This window comes from Hemicordylus capensis, chromosome 1 (genome assembly GCF_027244095.1).
Source record: "Hemicordylus capensis ecotype Gifberg chromosome 1, rHemCap1.1.pri, whole genome shotgun sequence".
Classification (NCBI taxonomy): domain Eukaryota; kingdom Metazoa; phylum Chordata; class Lepidosauria; order Squamata; family Cordylidae; genus Hemicordylus; species Hemicordylus capensis.
Genome location: NC_069657.1, coordinates 281382297 through 281401618, shown reverse-complemented (window position 1 = coordinate 281401618; position 19322 = coordinate 281382297). Strand labels below are relative to the sequence as shown.

Below are 19322 nucleotides of genomic sequence, written 5' to 3'. Positions count from 1 at the left end.
ACCTGTTTTAGCTCCAACACTACCACACCCTTCTCCATAAACTGTACTATTCCCCCCAACAACATCTCCTAATTCAGGAGCCATCTGAGACAATCAAGATGCTATAGAAGAGAGTTGATCTCTGTGCAACCCTTCCCTTCAAGTCATGCACTGCTCTTTTGAAGTCCCTCTTGTCAAAGGTCTCTTTGCACTTTCTCTCTGCATTCTATAAGCATTCGAGGCCTACTGCCTCTACAACACTGATGACCCACTTTATTCACGTGGGCTCTGAGAAGAGGGATCTAACTGTTTTGCAGGAAGCTTGTATTAGAATTCTATAACAGAAGATGGGAAATTCCTCTAGGGAATTATTAATCACTAGTCAGGGTATTTGCAGATTATTTTTTCATGCCATGCACTCACAGAGGTTTTGTCTCAATGGTTGTTGTTGTTTTTTAAATTGTTTTCTCTCTTACTGCAAGAGATAATGTTGGTGGTTTTCGTAGCCTGTTTGGAATTTCAATATCCCAAGCTTTTGCCACAGAGAAGGTAATTGTGAGAGCATACCTTTAGTCTTGGCTAAGGCAGAGAAGATACTTGGCTTTCCCATACTCATGTGTATAAAGGATACTTTGTAAGTATTTTATTCTGTATGATTAGCTGTCCACAAATTAGCTAAGAATGCATATGTGTGTTTTATTTTCTTGTATGTATGAATTATTTTTTTCTGAATAACACATTCTGTATATGTTTGTGAGTTTTGCCTTGAGGAATTCAGACATTCTGAACTACATTTGTGCATGTCCCAGCCCACTTACTTCTATACTACTTAATAGTGATGAAGGGCAAGGGTCAAACATGCAAATGGTTGGTCCCAGATTTCCAAGCAACCTGTCCACATCTTCAGGCAGCACAATCAGAGCCCCATCCATAACGACGAGACCAGATGGTGCATTGGGAGCATTCAGCCTTGGCTCTGCAAAAACCTTAGCATCCAAACTGGCATGGATATGAGCAGTTTTATCTGCAAAATATAAAGCAATTGGTCACAGTGGGTTGAGGAGGATTCATTCTGACAGCCCATGGGGACCTCATGCAAGAGCCCCCAAACCACTTGAAACAGCTCTGCTGGACAACGCTGAACAGATGCAATGGTGCTGGATAAATTTGATGATATATTTAGTCACCTTCATCATTGTCACAGAGTTGGTTCTAATATAGGCTCTAGACTGTGTTCAGTCATGTTCACTCCAAGATTTCCGCCAATGATGCTCAAGCCATCTTTCAGCTTGCTTCACTGCCCGCAGTTCCCCTGTATACTAAGGGGTTTCTTGGGCTCAGTGGGTCGGAAGAGGGAGCTTAGACACAAGTGTGTCAATTGTCTGGCCCATCTCATTCCAGAAGAAGACTAGGGAGTCAATGGTCGTCTATTCTCTCTCCCCCAGAGCTGTCAGGAATCCTTTAGGATCATAAGTCTCCTGGGGCAGACCATCCTAACTGGTCCTCCACCATCCCTGCAGAGATGTTCTAATCTAGGTCAACCCTCAATCCAATCTTCACCAGGTAGTGATCCATGGCTATGGCACTATTGCCATAACTTCCATGACAATGGCACTAAGGCCTCTTGGGCAACTCAGGAGCACCACTATCCAATGACGACCAAAAGACCAAGTCAAGTGTATGACCCGCAATATGAGTGGTACCAGAAATGAGTTGAGACAAGCCCATGGTTGAGATGGAAGTTTGGGGTGGTGTACAAATATAATAAATTAAATTAAATTAAATTAAATTAAATTAAATTAAATTAAATTAAATTAAAGGAAGACAAGAAATCCTGAGCCACTCCAGACAAGGTGCTCCCAGTGTGGACACTGAAGTCCCCTAAGACCAAAAACCTTGGGGTCCTTAACACCACAGCTGAGACCATCTCAAGCAGCTTGTGCAGGGTGATTATTAGGCAGCAGAGTGGACGATACACTTACAAAACCCTAACTTTGTCTCAATATCCAAAAACCACATGCAGACACTCTAGATGATTAGAATAGCGGATGGTGCATTTGGTGAGGGGGATGGTCTCCCAGTGAATCAGGGTGAGCCTACCTTGCTGCCCATCCCACCTTGGTGGGTGCTGAACACGGAAACCTGGTGGGCACAACTGGGGGAGGTTTATACCACCTCTTTCCTCCATCCAGGTCTCTGTGATACATGCCAGGTCAGCATGCTAATCCGGGATAGTCTCCTGGATGGAGACCTCCTGGATGGCCAAGGTCTTCCCATTTACTGAGCTGGCATTCAACAGCACAAGCTTCAAACAGTACGGGCTGCTGAGATTGCCACTAGGGTCCCCGTGGGTGGGGAGAAGGACCAGAAGGGGCAATAGCTTTGACATAGCTCAGTTGTAGTTTTGCCATGAGATATCTTGCATATTCTGAATCAAAGTAGCTTGGAGGAAAGACACTCACTCTGTTAAGTGAGTGTCATCCATAAGAGCCCCGAATTAGGGCTAGCCTAAGGAACTGGTAATATTTATTACATCCAATGGCACAGCAACAAAAATAAAACCCACTAATCAGAACTTTAAAAACAATAATTACAAAACAATTTAAAAACAGTATAAAACCATTAACGATTAAAACAGTTAAAAAACCCTGGAAGGCCGGGCCAAACAGATAGGTTTTAAGGGCTCTCCTGAAGCAACAATGAACTCAAGTTACGGACTTCTGCCAGGAGTGCATTCCATGGTCCAGGAGTAGCTACAGAGAAGGCCCATCTCTGAGTCACCACCAGATGTGTTGGTGGTAACTGGAGACGGGCCTCCTCAAATGACCTTAACGTGTGGTGGGAATCATGCAGAAGAAGGCACTCTCCAAGGTAACCCGGACCTAAGCTGTTCAGGGCTTTAAAGGTAATAACCAATACTTTGTATTTTGCTCAGATACAAGCAACTGTATCACTATCTGGGGCAGCCAATGCAACCGTTTGAGAACAGGCATAATATGATCTTTCCGGGTTACCCCAGAGACCAGTCTGGCTGCTGCATTTTGAACTAACTGAAGTTTCCGAACTACATATGAAGGCAGCCCCACGTAGAGTGCATTGCAATAGTCAAGCCTGGAGGTTACCAGCTGATGCACAACTCTTTTGTGATAGTCCTCTTAAAGGAATGGACGCAGCTGCCAAAGCTGGTAGAAAGAACTCCTGGCCCTAGCCTCCACCTGAGATACCAGGGTAAGGTCTGGGTCCAGGAGTACACCCAAGCTGTGCACCTGTTCCTTCTGGGGTAGTGTAACCCCATCCAACACAAGAAGATCTAACTCATCGCTCAAGTTCTGAACCCCTTCAATGTGCACCACCATCTTGCCTGGATTCAGTTTCAATTGGTTATCCCTCATCCAGCCTATTACTGCCCATAGGCAGACATTTAGGGAATGAATGCCATTTCATGATGATGAAGATGAGAAAGAGAAATAGATTTGGGTGTCATCAGCATACTGATAACACCCAGCACCAGATCTCCTGATGACCTCACCCAGCTATTTCATGTTGATATTAAAAAGCATTGGTGACAGAATGGAGCTCTGAGGGACTCCATATAACAGCTCCTGTTTTAAGAAGCAACCGTCACCAAGCTCCACCATCTGGAATCTACCATATAGGAGCGGAAGCACAGCAAAGCAGTGCCCCCTATCCCCAACTCCCCCAGAAGAATACCATGGTTGATGGTATCGAACACCACTGAGAGAGCCAAAAGAACCAGTAGAGTCACACTCCCTCTGTCAATTCCCTGGTAAATGTCATCTATCAGGCCGATCATTTCCCTCCCAAACTGCTTGGAGCTGGTTGGTGAGAGCCAACTGGTATAGTGAGAAGTAGGAGACCTAGATTCAAGTTCCCACTCATTTGTGAAGTTTGCTAGGCCATTCTCAGACAGCCCAACCTACCTCACAAGGTTGCTGTGAGGATACAGTGTCTGTGTCTGAGAGAGGATGATGATTATTATTATTACATTAATTAATTATTATTATTATTACATTTATATCCCGCTCTTCCTCCAAGGAGCCCAGAGCGGTGTACTACATACTTGAGTTTCTCTTTCACAACAACCCTGTGAAGTAGGTTAGGCTGAGAGAGAAGTGACTGGCCCAGAGTCACCCAGCTAGTTTCATGGCTGAATGGGGATTTGAACTCGGGTCTCCCTGGTCCTAGTCCAGGTGTACTACATACTTAAGTTAGGATAAAGTGTGTGTGTCGGGGGGGTGGGGCAGGGAATGACCATGTATACCACCCTGAGCTCCCTGGAGGAAGGATTGGACAGTATAGTGTGAGTCAGTCTTTGGAACCCAAAAGGACAATGGATAAGAAGACGAAGCCTGAGGGGTGTATAATGAACCTGTGGAATGTAGCTGTTGAACTAGAACTAGATTCGAATCCCCAGCAGGCAATGAAACTCCCTGGGTGGCCTTGAGCCAGCTTAGTCTGTCCAGGTGTTGGAAGATAATAAATACATTGAAATAAAGTTAGTGCCAAGCATGAATCACAGTGGCCCAGCATTACACTAGGTTACATTTTAAAAATATATGCGTTGGTAATATTTAAACAGCAGTATAAATAAATTTCTCATGACTTTGTACTTGCTAACTAGGATGGGCTTTACTTCTTACTAAAACAGGACCTTTCTACTTTCCCCTCTTTCTCTTCTTAGATAAAAGAGAGGCAGATTATATAATCACTTTTTGAAATTCTTTTAAACTCAGGAGAAGGCCCGTACCACACTACCTATCCTTAAAGGGACCAGAGCCGTAGAAGCCCCTCTGCGTGGCTGCTGCCTGCCACTCAAATGCCAGCAAGCGCGCGGCAAGGAAGAAGAATGCCTCACGCCCTGCACGAGCTCACTCTAGGGTGGGGCTTGGAAAAGGAGTCTCCGTTGTTGCTGGGAAGGGGTGGGGGTGGTGATGTCAACTCTCGCAGCCTGTCTCAATCCACGTCTCCGTCTCTGTGAGCACGCCCACCCGCGCTCCCCCCTCCCCCTTCAGCTGGGCCCCGCCTTCCCGCTCTTCTCGCGCCCGCCGACCTTTCCCCTAGTTTCCAGAGGGTGGTTAGCCTCGTAGACTCGGCGGCCGCCGCCGCTACGAAACGTGCCCACGAGGGGCCTTTCCTGCCATCAGCCTAGCTGCACGAGGCAATCACGCCGCCCGAGGCAGCCCATTGGCGGGCGGCGAAGGAACCCAGCCTGTGATTGGTGAGGGGCTTTTTTCCCTTCCCTTTCCCCCCTCCTCCCTCCCAGCTGCTTTGGTGGATGGAGTGTTTTGGTGTGTTTCCCTCTGTGTTTTGGCTGCTCGCCTCCTTCGAAGGAGGGGAGGAAAGAGGAAGGCGGAGGAGGAGTAGGCGGTTCTGGTTGTTGCTGGCTTTGTCACATCGCTGCTGCCTGCAGGAGCTTTCACCATGCACACCTCGCCCTGCGGCGATGAGATGGGAGATGCCCCCCCTGTGAGTACGACCTGCTGCTCGGGGCTGGGGGTGGGAAATATAGGGGCAGAGGTGGGGTACTCTCCTGCCACTTCCCAGGTTGAGTTTATTTTCCCCTCAGCGCCTCTAACCCCATCTTCATCACTTTCCAAGGTGCAAGATACTTGAGCGGTGTGCCTGTCTTGCAGAGGGGGGAAACGGATGAACAATGTGGGGCGGGGGGGGGAGCAAACGACGAACCTTGATCTTTTTTGTTAATGTAATCAGAGGGTTGCCAAGACGCCACGGTGATGGGCACGAGCGATGTGGGCATCTCTCCCTGCTTCGGTGTCGCTTTGGAGTCCAACCTTGCTTTTATTTGTTGGGGGGCAGCTAATTCGCGAATGATAATTCTAATAAAGCCACTTCACTTTAACGCTTCCTTGGATCTTCTTTTAACTGCCTGCTAATGACATTTATAAGTATCTAGAGTATTTAATATTTATGCTCTCTCTTAAAACTCACTTCTGAAGACTGGGACTGGGCAAATGCAGAGTGTGGGATGCAGTGACCATCTGTCATGTGTGGACCCCACCCTGATCCTATGAATGTTTACTCTGAAGTAAGCCCCACTTTGTTCAGTGGGTCTTGCTTGCCAGTCAATGTGAGCAAGATTGCTGTTTGACTTGTTCTAGGTGGTGATGTCTTACTCTGTGAGTGGTACTCACTGACGCACACAGAATTATGTGCTTCAGCATGAGCGATCTCAATCGGCTGTGGTCCACAGTTGCCTGGTGATAGCATGGATTCATACCCCAGAGATTACCGTAAGTGGTAGGGTAAAGGTTGCTAGCAGTAAGCTACCTTTCTCCCAGCTGCCATAGCTTGGGAAGGCTATAGCCTTAAGATTTGGGAAGAATTTTCCCCTTTCGTCAATGTATATCGTTTTTGAATGTGCCATGCCCTCCTCTCATGTGAGCCCTGCCTTCTATCCCGGGCAGTCTTATGGATATCACGCCTCACAGTGCATCCCAGCACTGGCTCCTCCAGAGACCACCACCCACTCGCTCACATGGCTATTTTGAAGCATGACGTCGCCCCACTCCTTCCCTCCACCCCATCTCTGAGCTATATTTGGAGTGGGCGGTTGTGCTGGTCCCATGAGGTGGGAAGAAATCTTTCCACCCCCTTCCTTCCCCTCAGAAGGTGGTGCTTTGCGTTTTCCATCCAATTGACACAGTCTTCTTATTTTGCTTATCTGCATGTCTGTTTTTTCAACCCTTGGGGGGAAAAAAGCCAAGTAATGAAGCTGAGAATAAAGAAGTGTGCATGTTGACAGGGTGGGGAAGAAATGGTAATAAATAATCAGACTTGCGTAGTAGTAGTAGTCCAGAATCCTCTGTACAAAGAAGGGGTGGGAAATTTCCAGTCTCTTTTGTACTGCTGTAGATTTGTGGTAGCTGCTTGTGTTGAATGCCAGCTCATCCGGCTTGCCTCTGCAGTGTCTGGGTGAAAGGAGGTGATTTAAGGACATGCTACCAGGCTAAGTTATGCTGTTGCGTGTCTGTCTAGAAGTCAAGTCCAGGCTTCTTAAACCTTGTTTTCTCTCTCTTAAAGCTTATTAACTTACTCTAGATTTCATTTTCCTTCCAAAGTAAAGAACGTACATAAATTGTAAGCAAACGTAGGAGCCCTCTTCCTTTAAAAAAGAAAAGTTGCCATTCCCTGATATCTGGGATCTTTTCCATGAATATCTTTTGATCTCTGTCTCCGTAGTAGTAGTAGTAGTAGTAGTTATTATTTATACATTTATATCCCACTCTTCCTCCAAGGAGCCCAGAGCGGTGTACTACATACTTGAGTTTCTCCTCACAACAACCCTGTGAAGTAGGTTGGGCTGAGAGAGAAGTGACTGGCCCAGAGTCACCCAGCTAGTTTCATGGCTGAATGGGGATTTGAACTCGGGTCTCCCCAGTCCTAGTCTAGCACTAGACTGAGTATTAAGAATTCTGTCCTTAATTAGATCAATTTTGTGACTGCTGATTTTACCCTTCCCATCAAACCCTTTCTGTTTAATTGTCTATGAACATACTGATCTGTTTGGTTAGTTTCAAATTTCATGTTGGATTAACCATCTGAAAAGGTACTTTCTGTCGCTTCATTTATTATGAAGCAAGTAATTATGGAACCCACTTGTGGTCCAAATCTATAAATTACGTAGTGTCACAGGCAACTGTTTTAACTAGTGATGTGTGCAAGTTTCATTGGTTACAATGGAGTTTACTTGTGTGCTTCTGGGTGTAGGATGCTTTATTTATTAAATATCTGCATATGATGCATTTGTGGACAGCAAATAGAACACAGTTATCTCTATTATTATTATTAATAATAATAAATTTAATTAATTCAATTTAGGCATTATAGGCATCTTATAGGCATTATAAGGATTCTGCCTACGAGGCTGACTAATTTTTCCTTCTGAATCTCAGTTTCTGAGTGACTTGATTGAGAGTTTTGAGGTGTTCAGTTAATAGTGAGTTGAATCCTGTGTACTTGTGAAGCTCTGCATTGGAACCAGTGTCTAGGGATGTGCACAGAACCAGGCGGGGGAGTCTTGAAGGGGGGGGTGCAGCTTTAAGGGTGGGGGGAGGTGCACTTTCCCCTCTTGCCACTTTCCCCCCACCAGTGTCTGATTTTAGTAAAGCCTGTTGAGGCGGTAGCGTACCTCCCTGCCGCCCCATTTCCCCCATTTCCCAGAACTACCTGGAAGTGTTTGGCATGCAGGTGCGCACATGTTGGGCCTGCCCGTGCGCACATCGGGCCCGTGCATGCGGCCCCGATGTGTGCATGCATGTGCCAGCATGCACAGGTACACCAAATACTTCCAAGTAGTTCTGGTAAAAAGGGGCAATGGGGCAACAGGGAGGCACGCTTGTGCCCTGATAGGCTTTACTAAAATCAGATGCCGGCAGGGGAAAAGCGGAGGGGGGGTAAGTGCACCCTCCCCCGCTCTTAAAGCTGCACCCCACCACCTTCAAACTGGCGGAACCACCCGCCGGTTGAACCAGTTGAGAGGCCCATAAAGGGCCTCCGAGCTGGTTCCATGCACATCCCTACCAATGTTCCCTCTATCAGGGATTTCCAAATGTTTTTGACTACAACTCCCAGAATCCCCATCTGCAATGACTTTTGCTTAGGGACTATGGGAGTTGTAGTCGGCAACATCTGGCAGTCCCTATTAGAGAGAACACTGGTTGGAACCATAGTAGAAGGCATTTACATTGTAATTATTTGCTACAGGTAGCTTATTCATGCCTGTTAAAATGTGATGGCATGACCCAAACTACTGCTGAAATGGTGTAAGAAGGGAGCAAGTATATTTATTGTTATAGGTGTAAGCAGTCTCTTTCCAGTGCAGGATAAAGCACCCAGAGCTCTGTAATGTGGCCACTATTTGTTAATGTTTATAACAAATAGTCATAACATAGTCCTCCTTATTCACTTAAAATTTGGAATATTGTGATTGAGATCTGTATCATTATGCTTACATAAAATAACTAAAATTATTTTATAAAATTAAAGAATGTAATTATACTTTATGTGATCTACAATTGTAGCCAAACTCTGCCTTGTATGAGCAGCAGAACTTGCAACTGACAAAGCAGCCTCCTGCATCTCCCCGCACCCCGCCAAAAATAATAATTAAAAAATCTGTTCCTAAAAGTTGAGAGATACTCAAGAACAGGGTGGTATGTGGTATGCAGGTCTGGGGAAGGAATGTGGGTCAGTAAAACATTCCCCTCCTGACATGATTGGAAGTTCCTCTGCTCGCAGAAGGAGGGTTTGGATACAATCCATAATATGCACATACTGTGTTGAATTAGTGGCTCAGGATGTGCAATTTGGAGAAAGGAGTAGGTTTTATATGGGGAAAATGAAGCTGATGGCTAAACAGTTATTTGGGTTCTGATACAGCCTTGTTGTACATTAACAAAGAATTACTGAGTAACTATCTTTACAGGCAGGTGAATGGAAAATGTGTGTGTGAATGCATGTCCTATTGAAAACAGTACAGTGCAGGAAAACAATTTCTTGCTCATCTCACAAGTAATACCTATGTAGTTCTGCCTATGCTGCCTTAAACTGAGTTGGACCATTGGTCCACCTCATCTGGCACTCTGTACTATGGTGGACAGCAGCTCTTCAGAAGTCCTTTCTCAGCAATGCTAATAGAGGTAGTTTTAACAGTGGATGTTAGGAATCAAACCTGGGACTCTCTTCATGCAAGGCGTGTGGTCTGTCATTGAGTTATGGCTGTCTGTGAGTGCAGATCTCCTTAGCTAGATTGGGACATGGATGTATATAATTGTATAGGTAGACAATAGGCATGTTAGCTGTGTTTTCTGACTGACTTACAAGTGATGGCTCGCTTCCCTCTAGGTTGACATTGTGGACATCTATGAATCTATACGAGAACGACAGCGTCATGACAGCGAAAGGTCTTCTTGTAGCACCTTGGAACAGAATGACATAGAAGCAGTTGAGGCACTTGTTTGTATGAGCTCCTGGGGTCAAAGATCACAGAAAGGTGACCTATTAAAGATAAGACCTCTTACACCTGTCTCGGATTCAGGAGATTTTGCCATGCATACTGAACCTGCATCTGAACTGCCTAAGGATTATAACTTTTTATCCACACTGGTAAGGAAAAAACTCAAAGCAAAATGAATGTGCATGGAATGAATATAGATTTTTTAAAGTCCCAATTCAGTTTGCTAATTGGGTTTCACTCATTTAGCTTGAGGGATCTGTATTATTATTCAGGAAACCCTCAAAAGCAGCAAGTTGCTTCTGATACTGACCATACATTTCTGTTTACAAGTATAGCAATTTCAGTTTAGATAAAGATGTGCCCCAGATTGTTTTGTCTTGCTGTATTTCAGGGTTTCTTAACCTTGGGCCCCCAGATGTTGATGGACTACAACTCCCATCATCCACAGCCATGTCCGTTGTGGCTGGGCATGATGGGAGTTGTAGTCCATCAACATCTGGGGGCCCAAGGTTAAGAATCCCTGCTGTATTTCACCTATCTGTGTGATTTCCTGGAGCTTTCCCAGACAGCAAGCTTTACCGCGGATTTACTGTGAGGCTTTCCTACGAGTTCAAAGTTGACCCCAAAACAGACACAAAAAGTGGATTTTTCTACCCTGGATATAAATCGGGCTACACAATGAAAAACCCGAATTGTGTGTGAAGTGCTTCCCGATAGCTCACAGGGACTTTGGGGTAAATTTGTCTGATATATGAATGCACACCTATGTTCTGGAGGAGATGCAAACTAAAAGCCAGGTGTGAAACACTTCCTGAAACCTATACAGAAACACTGTTGTCACATGTACCTAAATGATAACTTGGGGAAATCTGATTGGTTTGATGGTTACATTTGTTTCAAAAGTGGTTTGTTTGAATTGTCCTGTTCTGTTTAAGCAGGAGAACAACGGATACTGAAGTGGTTCTCCATTATGTGTATCTTCAGATATTGACTGCAATATAGAAAGATGTGCTTAAATGAATAAAATAGGGCTCTTAATCTTATGCTGGATTATGTGGCTCTAATATAAATGCGAACCTGGAGAATTGGGAATAATGTTGTTATAATGCACTTCAGAATGTTTTGAGTTTAAACTGGTCACTACACAGTTACAGAATTGTGCTTTGTTAACATGAGAATGCAATACTTCTACTTTGACAGTCTACCTGTAGTATATAATCCCATTTGCTGTCAAAAGTTCTGAACTCCTATAAGACGATAGGTAACTGTTTAAGTCAGTTGTTTGTAAAGGAATCATATATTGGATATTCTGGTGAGAAAATAGTGGAAGCATGTTGAGGGTGTAGTGGAATGAAGTTATATCTCTCACTTTGCCTTGGCAGCAGACACTTTCTGCTGCACCAGTAGAGACACGAACTATCAGCAAAATACTTGGTAGTGGAGAAATAAAAGAAACCTCAGTTGTGTCATTCTAAGTATACTTAACTTGGAAATAAGTACTGTTGAAAGGAGGGCAGTAATGTTTAATCCATTACTTGGTTAGATTAAGCTATTACAAGAACGAATTAACTAAACTGATATTTAATTGGGCAGCATAATATTATATATAATATTAAATACTTTTGTTAAAAACAACAACCAAAAATTGCAGGTGGCAAGAAGCAAGAGGCATTCCATCTTTTAGTTCACATTTTGCCTACTATGACACATGGATGAATAATCTAAAAATAGAAGAGGCTCTATACACATTTAGTGTGTAGAGCCTAGCTGGGCTCTGTGGGGAGAGCAGCTTAGCTTGCTCTCCCTGCACACGAGCAGTTTGGCCTAATGGGCACCTGGCCACGGCTTTCTCGGGAGCTCTGGGGGTCAGGGAGTGCTGCTGTGTGCCCCCACCAGTTCCTGGGGTCCCCCCCCCCGAGTGTGTCATGGCTGGCACACAATCAAGCAAACAAGGTTAACGGAGTGCTCAATCCGTTAACCTTGTTTAAGGGCATGGGTATTTAGGTTGTCTAGCCACTGTGGAACCAAAAAAATTAGCCCTTAGCCCAGTTTCCCCCCATCGTGAGAATAGCCTCAAAGGGGGGTTCTTGCTTCAGAGCTATTCTTTTTACCCAGATGCAAATGTAATAGATCAATCAGTTACATTGACTAAAACTCATATGATTAATCGACTTGGATTTTTCATCAGATGACAGTCCTAACAAAAATCAGTGAGACTTGCTTCCAGGTGAAAATAATTTGTTTTCGGTAAAAGTGGTTAGGATTCAGTTGTGGAATGGGCTCTCCCAGCTATGTTAGTAACTAGAATTCTTGATCTCTCTGGCTAACACTGATAGTCAGACTAAATTACTTATGAGTAGTCCAGTACACATTAGTGGGAAATGTTAGTCATGACAAACTTGTCCTGTTAATTTCAGTGGAACTACTCATGAGTAATTTAGTCTGTCAGGCTCAAAAGGAAAATCTCCGTTCATCATTTTCTAAAAATACTGTGGCAAATAAAATAAAACAAAAATGTAGCTAGGGGGTTGCAACAGCACTGGCTGTGCAGCATTGTAAGTACCGGTACTAGGAATTGCCATGTCTATGGCTGTAGACCCCTTGATAATTATCTAGCAGTAAGCACCATTGAACTCAGTGGGTCTTACATCTGAATCGGCATGCATAAGCTTGCATTTCACAGCAGTGTGTTGATTTATATTTTTTAAAAACACCTTTTCTCTTTCTAAAAAAATCATAGTGTATGACGCCACCCTATAGTCCTGATTTTGTTGAGCCATCTACGACAGCGCTGGTCTCATCACAAGTCACTTATTCAAAATCTAGGACAATTAAGGCAAATGCATCTACCTGCCAATTCACTCCTGCAAGCTGTGCTCTTGCTGCAGCCCAGCTGTGTGTCCCCAATATGGAGAGGCAGTCCAGCCAGAAGCCAGTGAGAGCTGAGCAACCTGTTCCTCAGCTTTGCAGAGCCATGGCAACTAGTGTGATCCGTCACACAGGCAACAGGTCTGGTTACTCCCGCATTCCTGCTGTGCAAGAAAAAGCAGAAGCGACATTGAGCAGCAGTAGTTCTGCAGACCGGAGCGAGGCACACGACCAGAGACATTCCCAGGAAGCCAACATTGCTGACCGCTTAATTTGTGACATTTCACCAGTGTGTGAATCATATTTGCGCAGCTCAAGTAGTTCTAAAGCCACCATTAAAGGACATGAAATGCAGCTTTCTTTGCGGCAAACTCCTCTTTCAAAGAATTGTGAAAATGATGCCCAGCAAAAGAGTACCCCGCTTCTACCTGCCCACCTTCCAAATCCCCAGGTGTTCTGCCAAATGATCCCCTTGGATGGACAAAGAGGTATGGTTCCTGCCTTTCTAAAGCCCTCTCCTCAGACGGCAACAACGGTCAAACCCATCTTACCCCACACAGCCCCAGTTTCCCAGCCGGTTCTCATGGGACCTTCTGTGCCTCAGGGGACTGTTATGTTGGTTCTTCCACAGGCTGCTGTTGCACAGGCACCACCATGCCAACAAACTGTGATGTCTGTTGGGAACACCAAGTTATTGCCTCTGGCCCCTGCTCCCGTTTTCATTGCCTCTGGTCAGAGCAGTGCACCTTTAATGGACTTTTCTCGGAGAAGGAATTATGTGTGTAACTTTCCGGGCTGCAGAAAAACGTACTTCAAAAGCTCTCACCTCAAAGCCCATCTCCGCACTCATACTGGTACGTATGGCAGAGAGTGAATACATTACACTTTCTGTGGTTGTCTAACAACATAACTGAATGTTAAGGCTTTGCAGTTGTTGAACATGAGACTGAAATGCCGGCAAATCTTGCTTGCTTGGTGGAACAGGGAGTGTTCTTCATTGCACGCAGAGAGCAATGTTGGTTGCGGTCATTATTCCAAAATGAGTTTGGGCAAGTCTGCTGCCTTAACTGTTAGATAAGAACAAGCTCTCTGCAGTAAATGGAGCCAAGATATGCAGTAACTTTAGAGGAATGTGCTTGGGTAGAAGGGTGGCATTATGAGACAAAACACCATAGGCGTCCAGTTACTTTTCTTTTGGGGGAGTAAGCATCCTGGCCATTTAATTGTAAAAAAAACTGTTGGAGTAGATGGGTTCAGATGTAGTGCAAAATGTGTAGATGCACTGCAAAACTTGTGCTAGCCATAACTTTCCTGATGTATTTAGGCGGGCTAGCCACCGTAGAACCAAAAATATTAGCCCTTAGCTAGTTTTATGGGGCAGTTATGAAATGACACCAAGAGTACATCAGGCAAACTATGGTTTGGAACTGTCTGCTGTCTGTTCTTGTGTCTAGTTTGCTTAGGACTCAGCTTCATAAATTCACTTCAATTTCCATGATGCAGCATCCCTCTCGAGGTGGACCAATGGCCTTAACTGCAGTCTATCACCTACCTGTGCATTCAGACATAATGGGAGACTACAGTTAGCACAAATAGTGGTTTATTTAGTATATTTGTATCCCATCCCAAACTCGCATTACATAACAAAAAATTAAAACATTAAAAACAGTTTAAAACAAGCCAGAACTCTACAAATCTGGTTAAAAGCTTGGATGAGTAAATGTCTCTTGAGGATCTCTTTAAAAGCTGCCAGAGATGGGGAGGCTCTTATTTCAGCAGGGAGTGCATTCCAAAGTGGTTTGCAAATTGCTTCAAACTAGGGTTTCAAATCCCTGTTGATTGGCCCCAATGAACCACTTAATTACTAAATAAACCATGGTTTACCATTATGTCTGTGACCTTAAATGTGTCAGAAATAAAGGAGACTGATTTTCTCTACACAGCTGTTTTGGGTGGCTTTTCCATCCGAGAGAAGTCTCCCTTCTCTAGGATGTACTTCCTATGACTTTTACAAGGTGCTCATAAGACTTCAGCATTAGTTCACTTAAGCCAGCTATAGAGTGCTTGACTCAAACTCAAAACTGTAAAGTTTGTTATGGCACCATTGTTAACACCAGCTGTCTTCTTGGGTTCCTTTTTTCCTGCCCTGTTCCAGGAGAAAAACCCTTCACCTGTAGTTGGGAAGGCTGTGATAAAAAATTTGCCCGCTCCGATGAACTTTCTCGCCATCGCAGAACTCACACAGGGGAAAAGAAGTTTGCCTGCCCAGTTTGTGACCGCCGTTTCATGCGTAGCGATCACCTGACGAAACACACCCGTCGTCACATGACCACAAAGAAGGTACCTAGCTGGCAGACAGAGGTTGGCAAATTGAATAGGATTGCAACGATGGAGAAGCCTAGAAGTGAGGCTGCTTTGAGCATGCTTCTGCCTATGTTGTCTTCTGGCTAATAGACCTATTTGAAAACAGACATTCAGGCAGACTATGGTGGTTCACACAACCATCTTTGACTGATTTCTTTATTTCTGTTAATGATTGCTTTTTATATGGCGGGGGGACTTTGCCTCTTTCCCCTCCCCCCCTCCTTTGGTTTAAGCCCTATTTAAATGATCGAGTTACATTTTATTTCCGTAATCCTTTTCGTTTTTCCCGTACTTAGGGGCATTCACCAGCACTTCAAGAAATCAAAACTTTTTGGAAGAAAGTTGGTAATTGACTGGGGTTTTGGGGGGGAAACATATCCCAATTTTAATGGTTGATAGAAAGTGAATCAGGGTGACTCTTCCCCCCCACCCACCCCGTAAACTTTATAGTATGTTTTTATACTAAATGGATCTTGTATTTGTTCAGCTGCAGCCTGATCTTGCAAAGTGGCATGGAAGGTTACGACCACTATCTGGAAACTACTTTTTCTTCTGAACACAATCCATGTTAATTTATTCTGGTGATATAAAATCTCAGTTTCTGAACCTTAATCCAGCAACTGAATCCAGTTTAGAATTGCCTGCTGCATCACATTTTAAAGCATAGCCATTCTTTCCCTTACCTGAAGACAGGTGCATAGATACCGTAGGGATGATTTCTACATGCAACTAGCTCAGAACCTCTTTAGATACAATGCTGGCTACAAGCAGCACTGCCAAAAAGCATGTGCCCATGTCATGGTTCACATGGCCAGCGTTGCACTTAAAAGGTTTTGTCCTGGGCACCATTTTACATGTACTAAGCCTGCTGTTAGTCAAGACGTACAGCATTTGCATGCATATGGACTAGTGCATGTGACACTTGTATGGAGCTCCCACTTAGGTTATGGTTTAGTGCTGGGGACACAAGTGACTATCATTGTGTCTAAATTAGCCCTTAGAGACAACATTCCAGAATTCTGGCTGTATCCCTGCAGTCTACGAGTCTCACTTGAGTTGGGTAAACATTGATGGACCTGGTCATTAAGATTTATGTTCATATTTCTTTTGAAACAAGAAGATTTGCTAGAGTGCCCCTATGTTTAGAACTTGAAACACAGTATTGGATTTAGCACAGATAATTTTACAGGCTTGAGACATGTCTGTCACAAGCATCTTACAGCAAAATCCTGCCAAAGTCAAGCACATTCCTGGTGCGTTGATTTCAACGAGAGAATTAAGTGCATGCTTAAATCTCTCTCTCTCTTTAACCCACTGGGGATTAATGTTGGTTGAATTGTGCCCTCAGCTGTTGGGAACAAGAAAAAAGAAAAACCCAACTATACTGTATTGATCCATGTAAAGGGGAGGTGATTCTGATTTGAGGTAAAAGCTGAAAATGCAGTAGTTGCATTATGTCAACTGAACAAAATCTTCAGCACTCTAATTTGAGCATTCCGTGGAAGATGAACAGTGTAAAAGGATATTTGGCATTCAACAGTGAGTCAATTACAGCTCTCTCTTGTAGTACTTGTGCTTTAAAATTAGAGGTATAAATACCTCTCAAGTACTGCAGATCCTGGTAAAAAATTATTTCCATCCATTCTCCTCCGTCAGAATAGCCTCAAAAGCTCTTAGCTTTGGAACAAAACTGCTTGATAAAAACAAGGATGCTGTTCTCATGGTCTTTTCCACAGCACAGATTAGTAAAAACGAAGGACAACACTGCTAATTGTAAGACTGCTGTTTCTTAACTGTCTTTAGGAGACCACAATGAAGAGAACGAAGTTATGGGAGACATGTGGGGTGTTTAGCCGCCACCTCAAATGATTTGCTAAATTTTTCATATATATATTTAATCAAGCTGAGAAGATTGTTCTGATGTAAAAGCGTGATTTCTTCATATGTGGTACAATATCTGATGCTTTATTAGTACCTGACACTAGATAGCCCCTCTTAGTTGTTATATCAATTGGATGTCTTTATTATTAAGCCAGTTGCCATAGATTTATCTATTAATTTTTGAGCCATCTGAGGGCATTTTCACTGATAATAGGAGTTTACTGGAAATAACTTTGGAGTATGTGGTTTGAGAATAGCAATCTGGAATCCCTAATTCTATGGACTGGCTCTCGTGCATCTGCCATTAGTTCCGGAGTGATGCACAGGCATTGCTAGTGTGTAGGGCTACCAGTATATGTATTGGCCCTGCTGTTGTGCCCCTAGCAGCTGCCTGGCATGTAGAAATCTAGTAAGTGAAGCTTTTCCCATCATTCATGCCAAGGAAAGTGTCATCTATTAAATTCTGAAGGTCAGGCTGCTGTTAAAGGCACAGGATCTCTATAGCCTTATTGGTGTGACATCAGTTTTGTGAGTTGGCAGTGCCATTATTATGCCCATCCATGGCATTTTCCTGCTGATTCTGAATGAACTACTTTGCATAATGTTGATTATAACGGAAGCTGCCATTTTCTTCCTCCCCCACCCCCCAAACAGCAGCAATTTACCATTAATATATGGATTAAGTGTAGTCTTCAGTTGATAAGAATCTTTCGCAATGACCTGAATTCCCATTTTTGAGTATTGCAAGCTGGATTCCTTTGGAATGAGGTTAAACCAGGCTTCCCTACTTTGTGACCCACCAAGCCAAATGCAGCCCACCAACCAAAAATTATGGCCTGCCAGGTATTTGAGGGGCTCCTTTGTTTCTCCATTCTGAGGTTGGTAGCGAAAACAAACAAAAACTGCATACATGTGTACATGCTGCTTTAATTCTGCTATATAAATATATATTTCTAACTTGGTAGTTCAAATGCCAGCACAGCAGTGGGATAACACTCCTCAGAAGCAAGTCAGCAGGCATACGGTCTGTGTAAATAGATTCCCTTTTTATGTTCAGTTAATTGAAAGGAAATATTACACTCTTCAGTGTGCTAAAAGAGCTTATGAGAAGATAAGCGAAGTGGCATAAATACAGTGGATATAACTGAACTGCAAAAGTTTGACTAGCTTGAAAACACATCATTCCTGTGCATGAGGCAGGCAGGAGTTCACGGTTGTCGACAGCAACTCCATTGAAGATGATCAATTGTTACCTGAAATTAAGATTCCCCTTGTGTAACTTGAGAGCCAGATATCGACTTTAAGTTGCCTGATTTCTGGTCCTCATTATTAGTTGACTTAAGATTATGGGAAAATATGTTCCGTGTAGTAAAATATTGTGCCTAAGATTTTATATGAATAAACCTTGTTAGTTTCTGTTCAGCATTTATTGTGAAATCCTTGTGTGTGTGTATGCAAATATTGTTTGTATTTCTCAAAGGGCTCCTTTGTAATTCCTCTTCTAGTAAAATGGATATTTGCATATATGGTTTTGCTGTAGTTCTTCCCCCAGTCCCTCAGCTTGATGTTCATTTTTTTTTGTTTCATCACAAAAAAGAAAAGATGAACAGGATATAACACAGCTACCCCTCTGGAAGTTCTTCCTGTACAGTTGCACTGTTTCTGAATGGCTATCTATCTCAGAAAGTGCTATATAAATACAAAATATTATTAGTTTTTTAATAAGCACATTTGGAACATTCAGAAAGCTCCTTTAAGAGCAGTCACATTGGCAAAAGGTTATTTACAACTTGAAGAAGTAGGAAACAATTAGAACAGACAACTCATAAACAAAAAGGGGTTTCAGTGCTGAACCAATTTAGGATGCTAATTTAGTGGGATGGATGGGCCATTAATATGAGGGAAAGGTAAATGTTCTGGCAAATGACAGTTGCTTGGCATCTCCAATAAATGATTTCCAGATCAAAGGTAAAGGTGATAGCTACTGAAGAAATCCACATATTCTATAGAATTGATGACTATTTACAAAACTGGGTATGTCTATTAACTTGCTCTTATGGAGGAAGGCTGATTTTGTAGAGAACGTCTACTTAAAAAAAAAAAAAAAGTACCAACAAGGAGGAAAAGGGGCTTTTGTATTGTGTGCTCTCAGTGCTGAACCACATTTTGTTTTTAGGTATCTGTGTGTATACACGCCCAACTTATTTCCTGGATAGTGCACGCCAGCCCTGAA

The 19322-nt window shown here is 43.4% G+C and overlaps 1 protein-coding gene across 3 annotated transcripts; it reads left to right on the top strand.

Annotated features, from left to right (window-relative positions):
• Positions 1–5072: 5072 nt before the first annotated feature.
• On the top strand, positions 5073–18613 carry KLF11 (KLF transcription factor 11). 3 transcript variants are annotated; one of them, XM_053285700.1, is made up of 5 exons: positions 5073–5466; positions 9865–10125; positions 12717–13698; positions 15000–15184; positions 18055–18613. In XM_053285700.1, exons 1-5 carry the CDS (start codon positions 5422–5424, stop codon positions 18121–18123), a joined length of 1542 nt encoding a protein of 513 aa, XP_053141675.1. In that variant the 5' UTR covers positions 5073–5421; the 3' UTR covers positions 18124–18613. The 3 variants fall into 3 exon arrangements, with proteins under 3 accessions (XP_053141675.1, XP_053141674.1, XP_053141676.1); XM_053285699.1 differs by having other exon boundaries at positions 5075–5466; positions 15000–18194; XM_053285701.1 differs by lacking the exon at positions 15000–15184 and having other exon boundaries at positions 5078–5466.
• The last annotated feature ends 709 nt before the right edge of the window (positions 18614–19322 follow it).